We start from the raw sequence: 16,439 nt of genomic DNA on the forward strand, positions 1-16,439 counted from the left end.
GATGACCCAGTGCCTCCCCACCCGCAGTAACTCGACTTTGGCTGTCCGGTCAGTAGATGTGATCGGACACTGTCAGGTCCCCTTTTCCACTGGACTTCATGGTTGAAAACCGGGCACCTGGCCACCCTAACAGCACCCACTGTGCCAGAAGTGCTGGGAACGCGTCAGGGACAAGTTCTGCTTTCCGATGGTGGAGGAAGGAACCAGGGGGCAGGTGGGTTAGACTCAGTTCTGACCAACGGGGAAGAATTCATTGGTTGAGATGAAATTACTGTAAAGTGGGTGCAGAACTAAAGACTGCACTCAGAGTAGTTATTTATGGTCTGGTCCCATACTGGGAGGGGAATGGTGCGGGGGGGGCGGAGGAGGGAGAAGCTCCAGCTGGCCTCCCTCGCTCTTTATGGGGAAGAGGGAGTGGGGGGGGCAGCCCAGCAGGGAACGGGGCCTAGATGGGGAGCAATTCACACAGAGCTTGTACGGCAGCCACGTTCCTGGGAGAGAGATGCTGCTGGAGTTGGCAGAGCGGGCTCTCAGTTCCCCACATTGCCCCTCCTAGGTCGGTGGAAGTGCTCCTGGTGAGGACACACCCCACCGACCCAAGGAGGACAGTGTGGACATCATCTACCGCAGTCATTACTGGAGTGGTTAGAAGTCAACCTAATACAGGTCAACTTAAGTTTGGAGTGTAGACGTACCCTTACAAGCAAAAGGATTTCTCTCACCCAAAAGCTTTCAGCAGTCCAAGCTCATTGGAAAGCCTTCCAGCTCGGACCACTCCCCCAGCTCAGTGATGCTCCTGTTGTCTTTCAAGAGATCTTGCTGCCCTGAGCAGAGATGGGGCCAGAACCCCTTTCCCCGCTTCTTGTACTCGGGTCCTTTATATTTGAAAAGTCTTTGCTGGGTCATGGGGTCAGGGAAGTCCATGGCATAAGTGACCTACACACTGTACTACAGATGAATTGTAAGTTTCTTTGTTTACCCCTTTCTTCCTGTTCATGGAAATCTCAGAGAATCCTTTAAGACTCAAAATCAGGGGAAGAAATTTACCCATTTTCTTCTGAAGTGGCTAAACCGGCTTTGCTTCTCGCCTCATGATTCAGCTGTATTAGTTACAAAAGTTTTAGCATCATCATAAAAGAAAGAGAACGAAAGAGAAAACAACCTTCCCATCTACAAATGATCTGGACGAAACCTAGAAAAAGCCGGGAAGCAATTTTACCAATAGATGGAAACGGGGCTCTAAGATCTGAAGGTCCAACTGTGCTTTGAAGTTCATTGAGATTTCCCTACCCACTCCAGGTCTGTGACACTTCCTTCTCCAGCCCTCTGGAGTCTGACTTAGACCATAGACATCAAAGCTGTGACTCCTAAGCATGGAGATCCGGGGACAGGGTGGTATGTGACACCGTGGGAGATGGAGGGATAGAACGGAGGCAGGTTAAACTTTCCATGGCTGGGACAGAGGCTGCTGTGTGAAGAGAGGAGCGTGACAGTGAGAGGGGAAGGAGGGAATCTCTTGTACTTGCCCCATTGCCCTGAAATAGCACAAAAGAGAAAACACCACATTTTATTGTCCCTTCTCCCACCTTTTTAGCATCTAGTTAATTCTGGCCCATAAGGGATAAAATGTACAAACACTAAATGCTTTTCAGCACGGCCTTGAGCAATGCGAGACTATTTGGGAATGAGACAACCTGGCCCCAAAGGGGGAACTCAGGGACTAGCAATCACTCTGCTAAAGGGAGGTCGGGGGTCAGAAACTGTGTTCCCTGCAGGCTACGCAGCTGCACTGCAGGCTATGGAGGGCCGTGGAGGCAGGCAGGGAGAGGAGCCCCTCCCCAGGCTTGGCCCAGGTCCACTGGAGCTGCTGGGGAGTGGAACCCCTCCCTCAGCCTGGCCCAGGACGCCGTGGCTGGGGAGAGCTGCCTCTGAACTGGCCCCAAACTACTGTGGTGAAAGGGCTGGGGGAGTCCTCTCTCCACTGCAGTCTGAACCCCAAACCCCTCATCCCCAGTCCCAACCCCCACATGCCTAGCCAGGGCACTCACCCCTCCGCACCCCATCCCTCTGTCCCAGCCCTGAACCCCCTCTCACACGTCAACCTCCACATCCCCAGCCCCACCCCAGAGCCCGCATCTGAATCCAGAGCCCTCACCCCCTTCACCTCATCCCTGTCCCAGTCCTGAGCCAGATCCCACACTCCAAATCCCTCGGCCCCACCCCCACCCCATGAATTTTGTTCTGTGCACCTATATGGAGATGATGTGTCACATACTGGTGCGTAGAACCAAATTCATTCCGCACTTGGACGTAAAAACTGAGGGAACACTGGTCAGAACGCATCAGATGCTGAGCGGGGTCCAGCAGAGCCCCCTGCCCCTGGGTGAAATACACAGCCACCTCCTCCAAGGTCACCGGCATCTGAAACAACAAGAGTCCCCCGCTCAGCACCTGCTGCCCCTGCCACAGTCCCACTAATCATGGCAAAGAAAGAAAAGAGTGAAGGGCCAGAGTAGCAGAATCCCACAGGCACCTGCTCAGAGCAGCCAGGAGGCTCCGAGGGCTGGGAGACGGTGAGAGCGCCTTGTCCCCCCAGCACACGGAGAAGGGGAGGGTCTTCTCATTTCCCACACGCCTGCCAGCCACAGGCTGAGACGGGAAGCAGAGCTCTGAGCCGGGGACGGGGACAGGAATCCCGACAGCTTCCCTTCATATTTCACAGCAACTGTTATGAATTATTCCAGTTAGGACATGTACAGCTCGTTTCTAAGCTGAGGCAACCAAATAAAGACAGACTGCAGAAGGAGACCCCAATTACAGGTTACACCAAGATTATATACTGTTGACAAAACATCCTGCCTGTGTACCTGGGGCGGGGCGTGGGGAGGGCGGGCACCTAACCCAATAAACAGGCCTTCTCCTTATCTATCACCAGTCCCCTGCAGCCACTTTCCTCCTGCAAAAAAGCTGAATTAGCAGCTATTTCAGGCACCTCGGCTGGTTCCTGTCTCCGTTGTTTCCCTTATCTTGAAACTGTCCAGCTGTCCACCCTGAAGGATCCTCCTCCCTTGGTACGTGATGTGCTCGCTTCTAGTTAATGGCCGACAGGAAACCCAAAATGGAGTCACATATGCTAACTCGGTTGATTTCCCCTGACAGTCCTTCCTTTTCTTATGTACGTCAGTAAACTATATCGGGACAGAATAACCTCGATGCAAGATTAAAATTTGCCGGCAGCACATACTACAGCATTGTAGGCATACAAAAAGTAATACAAAAAGAGAAACAGCCATAAGAAGGAGGTACAAAATACGCCTTCCCCAAGCCCCCAAGTCTGGCAGCCAGGAGGTGAGGTGTGGAGAGAGGAGCGTGTGGTGGAATCCGGTACTCGTGTCGTCAAGGGTGACACGGTGAAGTGAGGTGGCCTGCTGCATAAGGTTGTGGATATCGACTTCTACCCTGCTGTGTTGATTCACAAAGACACAACAGCTTGAGTTAACAAAAGCACAACCCCCGCCCCCCGGTTTGCAAGGAGATAGTCTAAGGCTAAGGGGTTCTGCAGTGTGGGCTGAGATAACTGAGTCACCTCCATTTGAAGGGTTGACAAGGCGTCTGCAGTGGCATTTGCCATTAATTCTAAGGCTGCAGAAATATTAACTGTAGGCTTTTCCAATTCACTCACCCCCACCCAGGGCAAAACCCAATGAACAAAGGAGTGAAAGCCTGTAGGCCGTTCAGAGAGAGGATTTGATGGGACATTTCGTCAGTTCCTCCATACCAGGTTCCCAATTTCCCCCTGGGCCAGTGTCTGGTGTACTGTAACAGCGGGTACTAAGGTGCATGTACCACACCAACCTGCCGGGAGGACCTTATAAGCCGTGTGGTTGCACAACCAGAACCAGCCTGATCCCTCAGGGACTGGCCACGGCACCCTGGAATACTTGGGGGGACTTGCCGCACCAGAGCTAATGCGGGTGGTATCATTGGACCCTACAAAGTTACCCACAAAAACTGTATTTTCGAAATTCTTACGTCATGACACACATAAAGCATAACTACCCTGGGCCACCATATCAATAGACCAAGTTTGGATTGTAACATTCCAGTTAAATGGAGTGTCTGTCCATAATCCGGCCAGAAGGGTTCGGTTGAGAGGGATAGGCTCCCTTACCAACGGGATTCCCTGACCTATGTACGTGGGGGTATGAATACAGAGCCAACACCGTATTCGGTTAACCCCCTGTGCTATAGCATGGGTTAAATCCAGGAAGTTGTTGCCTTCCCATCCGTGTAACGAACTCGAGAATAGAGAGGGGATTTCACAGGCCACCCATATCAGTATTTGCATCCTCCCGTGTACCACGCACAAAACAGGACAACAAATATAAGTCCAAGTAACAAGAAAACAAGAAGTCCTGATGGAGTCTTGAGATCCAGCAGAATCCGCTCATATTTGTGGGCCCACTGCGGAGACAGCGCTTGCGTTGTATGCTGCTTTAAGAGAACCTCAACTTCGTGGGGGACCCAGACAGGCAAAGGGTGCCCCAGAACAATAGGGCGTGACCGTTCCACCATAAGGGCTGCAGCGGCAATGGACCACACACAGGAGACCAACCCCCGAATGATCGGGTCTCATTGTACGGAATAGTAAGCTATGGGGCGTGGGCGATCCCCTAGGTACTGCAATAGGACACCACTGGCAGACTGGGGAATCAGTGTCAGGACAGTACTCGGATCAGGGACCGATAAACTGGGCGCCCATCTGGGCCCGGTTTTGGCTTTTTCACAGGAAGGATAGGAGCATTAGAATCATAGAATATCAGGGTTGGAAGGGACCTCAGGAGGTCATCTAGTCCAACCCCCTGCTCAAAGCAGGACCAATCCCCAATTAAATCATTCCACCCAGGGCTTTGTCAAGCCTGACCTTAAAAATTTCTAAGGAAGGAGATTCTACCACCTCCCTAGGTAACGCATGCCAGTGTTTCACCACCCTCCTAGTGAAAAAGTTTTTCCTAATATCCAACCTAAACCTCCCCCACTGCAACTTTAGACCATTACTCCTTGTCCTGTCATCCGCTACCACTGAGAATAGTCTAGATCCATCCTCTTTGGAACCACCTTTCAGGTAATTGAAAGCAGCTATCAAATCTCCCCTCATTCTTCACGGTCTGCTCACACACAGCTGCTAGCATTCAAACTCACTCCTGGCTGCACGGTACTGAGTGTGACTAGCCAGACACTCATGAAGTTACTAAAGGACTCAGCAACATCAGCTACTTTTCTACTCCCAGCCTTGCACCCCGGGAATCTGCATCTTGGACTGCTCAGTCTGTTCACTGTGCTAGACAAACTCAATAATTAGTGGGTCATCCCCCCCCACAAAGGGGTCGGATTAGGTCATAGCCTTGTTCACTCAAGTGAAATCCCCCAAACACTTCAAGGAAAACACACAGGTCCAGACAAAACACTAAAATCAGTTTATTAACTGGAACAAGGAGGTTTTCAGGGATCACAAGGGAGAAAGATGTGAAAGGTCAGAACTAGTTAAATCTATACAATTAAAACATGCATTTTAAATCGTAAATTTGACCAATCTAAGGAAAATACGAAGCAAGCAGGTTTTCGCACCCCGCCCGCTATTGCAAGCGGTTCACAGTTCTTCGTACCCAGGAGGGATTTCCTTCCCGCCTTGGTGTGTCCTCCCCAGTCCAAGGCCTCTGTGGCCTTTCAAGGCATATTGTTGACTTCTGTAAAGATGGGAGAGGAGAGGTAAAAATGGAGGCAATTCTCCCTTCTGCTTTTATACCATTCTCTTCTTTGAGATTCAAGCTCCAGCCAGGGGGCAGGCAACAATCAGTCTGTGGCCCAAGTGAGCGTCCAGCCATCCTTCTGGTGAATTGTAACTCTCTTGTTCACAGCTCCACAGCTGGTGAATGGCCAGCTAAGCAATGAATGGCCACTTAGCACCTAGCTGGTCTGCAGGTACCATTGTCTCTAAAGAGCTAGTCTGTGGGCGTTTTCCAGCTTTCCAGCATGTAACAAACGTACAGCAAACTCTCAGACCTCCATGGACAGCGCTGATAGACACATTTCAACAGGACAATAATATTCAGGAGATGATAACTTTTCCTATGATACTTCACAAGACATACTTTGGAGAAGATTTATCCTTCTGTAAACGTGGTGACCATAAGAGTGTAGACCAGTGATTCTCAAAAGTGTTTCATTGCCCCCCCCCTTCTTTGTATCTGTGGTCATTTCCGCCCCCGCCCTCACAAGCACATATATGGCCACCCAGCTCTAAAGGCAGAGTCGTTGCTGGCGATGCGCTCAGCTCTGAAGACCTCCAGCAGCAGCACAGAAGTAAGGGTGACCGAGTGAAAAGTGATATTCCTCAATATCACTGTTCACAGCAGACTTATCACCCCATTGCCACCCTGACTTCTGCCCTGCTGCTCCACCTGGCTTTTGAGAGCCTGAGTATTCATCCCCACCTCCCAGATACGCCAGTTCCTTCTTCAAGAGTCCCAGCCAGAGGTCACGCCTCCCTTCACATATTCCTGCGCCTCCATTGGGAGGACGTGTCCCACAGTTTGAGAATTACTAGTGTAGACAGTCACCGTTGGGATCGGAACCCAACATGGTAACAGCTGCTCCTCTCCGTCTGCGGGATCCCCAGAGAAAATGTCCGAGCAGGAGAGAGAAACAGATCTCACTGATATTAACCTTGCAAAACACATTTCGGTGATTTCAGCTATAAACATTCCCTCCATCCTTCAGCCCCTAACCCCAGTGATTTCAAGGAGAGGGAGCTGGAATTGGGAAGGTGACATGGGCGATGGGTATAATCTCTGAATACAGGAACCCTTTGCATAAATTGTTAACCTCGAAAAAGATATAGCTAAACATAGACCATGACAGTTACCCCTCTTCCAAGTCTTTAACATGTTTACATTTCAAACTCTAGCTTCATGAAGGTGGAAACACTTTTAAAATCTCTCTCTAAAAGTTGAATCTCAGTCAATTACATACAAGTTCCTTAACCCTTTCTTACCATGTGTCACAGAAATTTACATCTTGTGTGGATTCTTCCATGTTAAACGAGGTCTGATGTCCGTATGAAACCTTTCCCACAGTCCAAGCACTTGTGGGGTCTCTCTCCTGTATGGATTTTCTGATGATAACCAAGGGCTGATTACCAAGTGAAACATTTCCCACAGTCCAAGCACTTGTGGGGTCCTTCTCCTGTGTGGATTGCCTGATGATTAACAAGCTGTGACCGCCATGTGAAACTTTTCCCACAGTCCAAGCACTTATGGGGTCTCTCTCCTGTGTGGATTGCCTGATGATTAACAAGCTGTGATTTCTGCTTGAAACTTTTCCCAAAGTCCAAGCACTTGTGGGGTCTCTCTCCTGTGTGGTTTTTCTGATGATAACCAAGGCATGAACTCGAAGTGAAACTTTTCCCACAGTCCAAGCACTTGTGGGGTCTCTCTCCTGTGTGGCTTTTCTGATGATAACCCAGGCCTGAACTCGAAGTGAAACTTTTCCCACAGTCCAAGCACTTGTGGGGTCTTTCTCCACTGTGGATTCTCTGATGATTAATAAGGTTTGACCTCACTGTGAAACTATTCCCACACTCCAAACACTTATGGGATCTTTCTCCTTTGTGAATTGTTTTATGTTTAAGAAGGTATGACTTCTGCACGAAACTTTTCCCACAGTCCAAGCACTTGTGGGGTCTCTCTCCTGTGTGGTTTGCCTGATGACGAACAAGGTCTGATTTCCGCTTGTAACTTTTCCCACAGTCCAAGCACTTGTGGGGTCTCTCTCCTGTGTGGACTGCCTGATGTTGAACATGTTGTGACTTTGTTATGAAACTTTTCCCACAGTCCAAGCACTTGTGGGATCTCTCTCCTGTGTGGATTTTCTGATGATAACCAAGGCATGAACTCGAAGTGAAACTTTTCCCACAGTCCAAGCACTTGTGGGGTCTCTCTCCTGTGTGGCTTTTCTGATGATAACCAAGGCATGAACTCGAAGTGAAACTTTTCCCACAGTCCAAGCACTTGTGGGGTCTCTCTCCTGTGTGGCTTTTCTGATGATAACCAAGGCCTGAACTCGAAGTGAAACTTTTCCCACACTCCAAGCACTTGTGGGGTCTCTCTCCTGTGTGGATTGCCTGATGACGAACAAGGTCTGATTTCCACTTGTAACTTTTCCAACAGTCAAAGCACATGTGGGGTCTCTCTCCTGTGTGGCTATTCTCATGTGAATCTAGTGCTGACTTTGAACTCAAACATTTCCCGCATTCAACACATTGAATGGGCTTGTCTACAGTGTGGCTTCTCCCATGGTTATTAAGATCTCTGCGCTTATTGAAGCTTTCCCCACTGTCCAAGCATTGAAATGGTTTCTCTCCCGTATGGACTGTCTGATGTGTAACAAGTTGTGATCTCACAATGAATCCTTTCCCACACTCAAGGCAGTGCCAGGGTGTCTCTTCCTTGGGATTTGTCTGCTGCTCTCTGGGATTCTCGTCTCCTCCCCCACCATTCACAGATTCATCCACTTTCTTCCTGGGTTGGTTTATCAGAAGCCTCTCTGACCTGTGCCAATTTCCCCAGGCTTCTCCCTGATTCCAGCAATGGGAAAAATTCTCTTCAGCTCTTCCCAAAAAGGTCCCCTGTGGTTCCACTTCCCCAGGAACTGCCTCATGATGATTCCCCTCCTTCTTCTCACTCCCTCGCTCAACACCTGCTGGGAGAGACACAATCCAGAGAGGAGTCATTGTGCTGGGGAGAAAGAGGAATAGCACTGAGTGAAAAGCCAACACAAAGACTGAGCAATTGCATTCTGCCTCCACATCCCACCCTAACACTTACAAGGAAGGAGAGACGGGAAGGGTGGAATGGCGTGAGCAATATCTGCTGACCATAGCCCTGCTCTCGGTGAGATGAAGAAGAACTGAGGGCGTTACTCACATCATATTTTGGGATTCTCAACTTTTCCTTCATTCCCTAGATGGTTTCTCTGTGAGGGCTCACCTGTGCATCTGTATCTCAGAAGCCTTCTGTCCTTGAAATCCTGGAGATCAGACACCCACAGCTCTTCCCCTCGTTCCAGCCGGGCGATAAGCTCAGGTTTGGGAATGGGAAATCCTGTGCAGAAGGTGAAATGAGTCCAGATCAGGGTGCATGGACCATCGGTGGAGGATTTGTCACAAAGGACGTTCCGTGAGTGGAACCTGTCCCTGTGCTCTGCTGGAGGAACGTGGAATCCAAGAGGATGGGAACAGGGTCACTGAGCCCCCTTGCACAGAGGATGTTGTCTGGGGGGGTGAGTTGAATTATTACTACACCCTCACTAGGCGTTGCCAGGATCTGTGCGCTCTGGGGGCCTTGCTGACTCACACACAGGTCTGCACTTAAGACCCTGCCTCTTTCTAAACCTGCAGAGCCCAGAGTCCCCCCCATGCCTGGAGCTATTCCCAAGGCGGGAGATGAACAGGGATTGTATGTGCAGCCAAGAAACAACACACACAAGACAATGCGGATTTATGCCCCTTTGAAAGCTGGAGGGGTGGGGATGGTTTAGCTTGTCCATTGGGTTTTGACTCCCGTGTCCCAGTGGAGAGGGCACCGAAATGCATGTATTTCTCACATGGCAGCTGTGCATTATGGAACCCATTCGCCTCTGCTCCAACTGACCAGGGAAAAACCTCACCACATTAAGACACGCAGACCCCACAGCTTCTAATAACTGAGGGGACGGGAATCCCTTACCCAGCGAGGTCACCGTCTTGTAGTTTTCCTGCATGACGTCTCTGTAGAGGGCTCTCTGAGCGGGGTCCAGCAGAGCCCCCTGCCCCTGGGTGAAATAAATAGCCACCTCCTCGAAGGTCACCGGCATCTGAAACACCAAGAGTCCCCCTCTCAGCACCTGCTGCCCCAGACACAATCCCACTACTCATCGGAAAGGAAAAAAAAATGTGAAGCTCTGGGAGGGCCAGAGTAGCAGAATCCCACCCCCACCCTGCTCAGAGCAGCCAGGAGGCTTCAGGGGGTGGAGAAGGTGAGAGCTCCCTCTCCGCCCCAGCACACGGAGCACGCCAGGATCTTCTCATTTCCCACACGCCTGCCAGCCACAGACTGGGACAGGAAGCAGAGCTCTGAGCCGGGGACAGGGGCAGGAATCCTGACAGCTTCCCTTCGTATTTCACAGGAGCCCCAGGCAAGTGGGGTCAGGCTCCAGCACTGGGAGCCTGGAAAATGTTCCCAGCCCTGCCGAGGTGGTGATATCCTGCCTGAGAAATGGGGGAATGTCCCCTTCCCCTTTCCCTGCCACAACGGGCCTACTTAGTAAATCAGTAGGTTTATCAAACCCTGACTCCTCCCTCCCCCGCCCAGCAGCGCCCTGAGACTCCCCTACCTGAGCTGGCTCCAACACAGCATTTCCCTTCTCTGTCCCCTGGAAGACTGGCCGATCTTTGGTGAAACGTGGACCTGATTCCTCACCCTGTCGGGGCGAGAGGGAGGTTAAGGAAGGGGCTTCTGTCCATGTCACAGTCCCCGATCCTCCTCCATTGCCCCATCTTCCCTTCAGTGCACCCCTGCCCCCATCCCAGCCTGCCCCCGGCATCCCCTGCACCCGCCTCCGGCCCCTCTTTATCCTCCTCCCCCTGCAGCCCAGATGTGACGGGGGGGGGCCGCTGCAAGGGGGGGATGGGAGGGTCTCTCTTACCTTCCCTCCGAGCGGGGCCCCCCGGGGCAGGGGCCGGGCCGGGAAGGGGCCCTGACCGGGCTGGGGGCTCTGCCCTGGGAGAGGCTCCCGGGGAGCAGCGGGCAGGGCCCGGCTGGAGGTTCCCCTCTCGCGGCTGCAGCCCGGGCTCCGGGCTCCCAGCACCAGCCGCCGGGGCTCGGGGATCTCGCCGGGAGCCAGAGTCCCCGCAGCGGCTGCGAGTCACTTCCTGGGCCGGGCTGAGCCCCGCGATCGCTCCCCCCAGAGCCGCCCCCCAGCCGCTCTTGGGTCCTAGCGATCAACTCACCGAAGGATCAGCATCCCTGTGCCCGGCTCCTGTTACACTCACAGGCTCCAAGGTCACAAGGGACCATCATGAGCATCTTGCCCAGGGGTTCTAACCGCCAAATTTGGTGGACTCAGAGGGTGGCCAGCAACTCTCGCTGGTGCCCGCTCTCACACTTGCCCCTATAATCCCAATTAACTTTACTAGAAACCAATCAATATGCACAGAGGTAAGAGGGGGGAACACTCCTCCTAGTGTGGGGAACTTTTCTGACTTCTACCGAGCCCCAGAGGAAATGGCGAGCAAAAGGATCTGAGTCCTTTACCCAGAGGCTTGCATGACATCGAGGACCCGTCCCCCCCCCCCGCCGCCTGCTTCCACTATGGACCCCTGTAACCCCAAGGCTGGGCCCAGGGCTCCTGAGGTGCTCGACCCCCAACCTTGTGATCACTCAGGACAGCTGTCCCCATTGTGGGGTGTTCTCTCCACTCTGGATGCTTCCTTCATCATTGCACAGAGTTAAGAACAAATACAATTTATTAAACAGCAAGTAATATAAAAATAAAGAGAAAAGTGGGAAAGATGAAAGGAAAACATGTCACCACGCTCTGTGGGGGGGGAACCCCAAACAACACTCTCTGGAATGCCAGGGAACTTCACAGTCTGTCCCTCCAACGTCCCAGGCCTCCTGCCCAGACCCTGACTGTGCTGCAGGCATGCCCAGGGTTGGACACTAACTCTGGTGTTGGCTTCAGGCTCCAGGTAGTAGGACCCTTCTTCCTAGCGTCAGCTGCTTCCTGTCAGGGTTATGATCCCCCACCCAGTCTGGCCTGCAAGGCCTCTTGGTTGAGGGACTCTCCCTGCCCTGGGCCCTTTGCCCAGGGTCCCCTTCGCTCACTGCTCCTGGCTGCTCCAGTTTCCCTCTGCCTCCAGCCCAGCCCAGCCCTCCTCTCTCCTTAGCCCCTCCTGCTCTGCTCAAGCCCAGCCAGCTCCAGGTGACACAAGGGAGAGGACCCTGGCTGCTGACTCCCTCATTGGCCTGCCTGCCCTGTCAATCAGGCTGACCTACAGCATTGCCCCCCCCCCCACCCCTTGTCAGTCTCAGGATCTTCATTTCTCATTGGCCCTTCCCCTTTCTTTGGGGTTTGGAGCTAACTAATGGCCAACCCATTAAGTTTCAGTAAGGGGCCAACAATCCCCTTACTCCTATAAACATGAAAATCATAATTTCTTTATTGGCAGTTAGTAAATCCGCTGCTGTGAAAAAGGGTATTTCTATGTTTGTTAAAAATTTTCACAACCTCTCAGCTAGCGACTCGGGTTGCCAATTTGGAAATATTTTAAAAATGGACACTCAAGTCGGAGTGCTGCAACCTCCCCTGCCCCGCCCCTTCCCCCCAAGGTCCCATCCCTGCCCCACCTCTTCCCTTCAAGGCCCTGCTCCGACTCCACCTCTTCCTCCAAGGGTCTACCCGCCCTCCACTTCTCTTTCCCCCTTCCCTGCCTAGGTCAGGAAGGGCTTGTCTGTGGAGCCAGGGCTGGGAGCTGCAGCTGCCCAGTGCAGGTAGGAGGCAGCCCCGGCTGAGTCGGCTCTGATGGGAGTGATGACCCAGTGCCTCCCCACCCGCAGTAACTCGACTTTGGCTGTCCGGTCAGTAGATGTGATCGGACACTGTCAGGTCCCCTTTTCCACTGGACTTCATGGTTGAAAGCCAGGTACCTGGCCACCCTAACAGCACCCACTGTGCCAGAAGTGCAGGGAACGCTTCAGGGACAAGTTCTGCTTTCCGATGGTGGAGGAAGGAACCAGGGGGCAGGTGGGTTAGACTCAGTTCTGACCAACGGGGAAGAATTCATTGGTCGAGATGAAACTACTGTAAAGTGGGTGCACAAGTAAAGACTGCACTCAGAGTAGTTATTTATGGTCTGGTGTCAAACTGGGAGGGGAATGGTGCTGGGGGGGGCGGAGGAGGGAGAAGCTCCAGCTGGCCTCCCTCGCTCTTTTTGGGGAAGAGGGAGTGGGGGGGGGCAGCCCAGCAGGGAACGGGGCCTAGATGGGGAGCAATTCACACAGAGCTTGTACGGCAGCCACGTTCCTGGGAGCGAGATGCTGCTGGAGTTGGCAGAGCGGGCTCTCAGTTCCCCACATTGCCCCTCCTAGGTCGGTGGAAGTGCTCCTGGTGAGGACACACCCCACCGACCCAAGGAGGACAGTGTGGACATCATCTACCGCAATCATTACTTGAGTGGTTAGAAGTCAACCTAATACAGGTCAACTTAAGTTTGCAGTGTTGACGTACCCTTACAAGCAAAAGGATTTCTCTCACCCAAAAGCTTTCAGCAGTTCAAGCTCATTGGAAAGCCTTCCAGCTAGGACCACTCCCCCAGCTCAATGATGCTCCTGTTGTCTTTCAAGAGATCTTGCTGCCCTGAGTAGAGATGGGGCCAGAAGCCCTTTCCCCGTTTCTTGTACTTGGGTCCTTTATACTTGAAAAGTCTTTGCTGGGTCATGGGGTCAGGGAACTCCATTGCATAAGTGACCTACACACTCTACTACAGATGAATTGTAAGTTTCTTTGTTTACCCCTTTCTTCCTGTTCATGGAAATCTCAGAGAATCCTTTAAGATTCAAAATCAGGGGAAGAAATTTACCCATTTTCTTCTGAAGTGGCTAAACCGGCTTTGCTTCTCGCCTCATGATTCAGCTGTATTAGTTACAAAAGTTTTAGCATCATCATAAAAGAAAGAGAACGAAAGAGAAAACAACCTTCCCATCTACAAATGATCTGGAGCAAACCTAGAAAAAGCCGAGAAGTAATTTTACCAATAGATGGAAACGGGGCTCTAAGATCTGAAGGTCCAACTGTGCTTTGAAGTTCATTGAGATTTCCCTGCCCACTCCAGGTCTGTGACACTTCCTTCTCCAGCCCTCCGAAGTCTGACTAAGATCATAGACATCAAAGCTGTGACTCCTAAGCATGGAGAGCCGGGGACAGGGTGGTACATGACACCGTGGGAGATGGAGGGATAGAACGGAGGCAGGTTAAACTTTCCATGGCTGGGACAGAGGCTGCTGTGTGGAGAGAGGAGCGTGACAGTGAGAGGGGAAGGAGGGAATCTCTCGCACTCGCCCCATTGCCCTGAAATAGCACAAAAGCGAAAACTCCACATTTTACTGTCCCTTCTCCCACCTTTTTAGCATCTAGTTAATTCTGGCCCATAAGGGATAAAATGTACAAACACTAAATGCTTTTCAGCACGGCCTTGAGCAATGCGAGACTATTTGGGAATGAGACAACCTGGCCCCAAAGGGGGAACTCAGGGACTAGCAATCACTCTGCTAACGGGAGGTCGGGGGTCAGAAACTGTGTTCCCTGCAGGCTACGCAGCTGCACTGCAGGCTATGGAGGGCCGTGGAGGCAGGCAGGGAGAGGAGCCCCTCCCCAGGCTTGGCCCAGGTCCACTGGAGCTGCTGGGGAGTGGAACCCCTCCCTCAGCCTGGCCCAGGACCACAGGAGCCGCCGTGGCTGGGGAGAGCTGCCTCTGACCTGGCCCCAAACTGCTCTGGTGAGAGAGAGCTGGGGGAGTCCTCTCTCCACTGCAGTCTGAACCCCAAACCCCTCATCCCCAGTCCCAACCCCCACATGCCTAGCCAGGGCACTCACCCCTCCGCACCCCATCCCTCTGTCCCAGCCCTGAACCCCCTCTCACACGTCAACCTCCACATCCCCAGCCCCACCCCAGAGCCCGCACCTGAATCCAGAGTGCTCACCCCCCGCACCTCATCCCTGTCCCAGTCCTGAGCCAGTTCCCACACTCCGAATCCCTCGGCCCCACCCCCACCCCATGAATTTTGTTCTGTGCACCAATATGGAGATGATGTGTCACATACTGGTGCGTAGAACCAAATTCATTCCGCACTTGGATGTAAAAACTGAGGGAACACTGGTCAGAACCTATCAGATGCTGAGCGGGGTCCAGCAGAGCCCCCTGCCCCTGGGTGAAATACACAGCCACCTCCTCCAAGGTCACCGGCATCTGAAACAACAAGAGTCCCCCGCTCAGCACTTGCTGCCCCTGCCACAGTCCCACTAATCATGGCAAAGAAAGAAAAGAGTGAAGGGCCAGAGTAGCAGAATCCCACAGGCACCTGCTCAGAGCAGCCAGGAGGCTCCAGGGGCTGGGAGATGGTGAGAGCTCCTTGTCCCCCCAGCACACCGAGAAGGAGAGGGTCTTCTGATTTCCCACACGCCTGCCAGCCACAGGCTTAGACGGGAAGCAGAGCTCTGAGCCGGGGATGGGGACAGGAATCCCGACAGCTTCCCTTCATATTTCACAGCAACTGTTACGAATTATTCCAGTTAGGACACTTACACTTCGTTTCTAGGCTGAGGCAACCAAATAAAGACAGACTGCAGAGTGTCTCAGAGTTTGTAGGTTTATTATGCTCGAGCGTGGTACCGTTCTCTTAAGCTCAACGGGACCCCGATTACAGGTTACACAAAGATTATAAACTGTTGGCAAAACATCCTGCCTGTGAGCCTCGGGGCGCATAACCCAACAAACAGGCCTTTTCTTTATCTATCACCAATGCCCTGCAGCCACCTTCCCCCTGCAAAAAATCTGAATTAGCAGCTATTTCAGGCACCTCGGCTGGTTCCTGTCTCCTTTGTTTCCCTTATCTTGAAACTGTCCAGCTGTCCACCCTGAAGGATCCTCCTCCCTTGGTATGTGATGTGCTCACTTCTAGTTAATGGCCGAGAGGAAACCCAAAATGGAGTCACATATGCTAACTAGGTTGATTTCCCCTGACAGTCCCTCCTTTTCTTATGTACGTCAGTAAACTATATCGGGACAGAATAACCTCGATGCAAGATTAAAATTTGCCGGCAGCACATACTACAGCATTGTAGGCATACAAAAAGTAATACAAAAAGAGAAACAGCCATAAGAAGGAGGTACAAAATATGCCTTCCCCAAGCCCCCAAGTCTGGCAGCCAGGAGGTGAGCCAGCTCCAGGCCTCACGGAATCCAGTACTGGTGTCGTCAAGTGAGGTGAAGTGAGGTGGCCTGCTGAATAAGGCTGTGGATATCGGCTTCCACCCTGCGGTGTTGATTCACAAAGACACAACAGCTTGAGTTAACAAGAGCACAAATGCCCCCTGGTTTGCAAGGAGATAGTCTAAGGCTAAGGGGTTCTGCAGTGTGGGCTGAGATAACTGAGTCACCTCCATTTGAAGGGGAGACAAGGCGTCTGCAGTGGCATTTGCCATTAATTCTAAGGCTGCAGAAATATTAACTGTAGGCTTTTCCAATTCACTCACCCCCACCCAGGGCAAAAACCAACGAACAAAGGAGTGAAAGCCTGTAGGCCGTTCAGAGAGAGGATTTGATGGGACATTTCCTCGGTTCC

At 52.2% G+C, this 16,439-nt stretch overlaps 2 protein-coding genes across 2 annotated transcripts in view; both read right to left on the reverse strand.

Annotated features, from left to right (window-relative positions):
* Positions 1 to 7,193, reverse strand: part of LOC140897877 (uncharacterized) — a 42,921-nt gene extending 35,728 nt beyond the window's left edge. The window contains exon 1 of the mRNA XM_073311071.1: positions 7,055 to 7,193. Within this exon, the coding sequence (XP_073167172.1) occupies positions 7,055 to 7,095 (41 nt within the window). The 5' untranslated portion in view covers positions 7,096 to 7,193. The remainder of the gene's footprint in view (positions 1 to 7,054) is intronic.
* Positions 5,455 to 9,819, reverse strand: LOC140897516 (uncharacterized). Its single transcript, XM_073310235.1, has 3 exons — positions 9,786 to 9,819; positions 9,048 to 9,161; positions 5,455 to 8,757 (listed from the first exon to the last, which is right to left on the reverse strand). The coding sequence occupies exons 1-3, from the start codon at positions 9,817 to 9,819 to the stop codon at positions 7,196 to 7,198; spliced, it is 1,710 nt and encodes a 569-aa protein (XP_073166336.1). The 3' UTR covers positions 5,455 to 7,195.
* Positions 9,820 to 16,439: the final 6,620 nt, after the last annotated feature.

Source organism: Lepidochelys kempii, chromosome 14, assembly GCF_965140265.1.
Source record: "Lepidochelys kempii isolate rLepKem1 chromosome 14, rLepKem1.hap2, whole genome shotgun sequence".
In the NCBI taxonomy this organism is placed as follows: Eukaryota; Metazoa; Chordata; order Testudines; family Cheloniidae; genus Lepidochelys; species Lepidochelys kempii.

Bases quoted from the DNA above. Each gene is read 5' to 3' on its own strand.
- LOC140897516 (XM_073310235.1), bottom strand. From the start codon at position 9,819: ATGCAGGAAAACTACAAGACGGTGACCTCGCTGG. The intron at 9,162-9,785 runs GTAAGGGATTCC...CCTTCTGCACAG, and splicing joins CAAGACGGTGACCTCGCTGG to GATTTCCCATTCCCAAACCT. The intron at 8,758-9,047 runs GTGAGCCCTCAC...CTCTCCCAGCAG, and splicing joins TCTGAGATACAGATGCACAG to GTGTTGAGCGAGGGAGTGAG.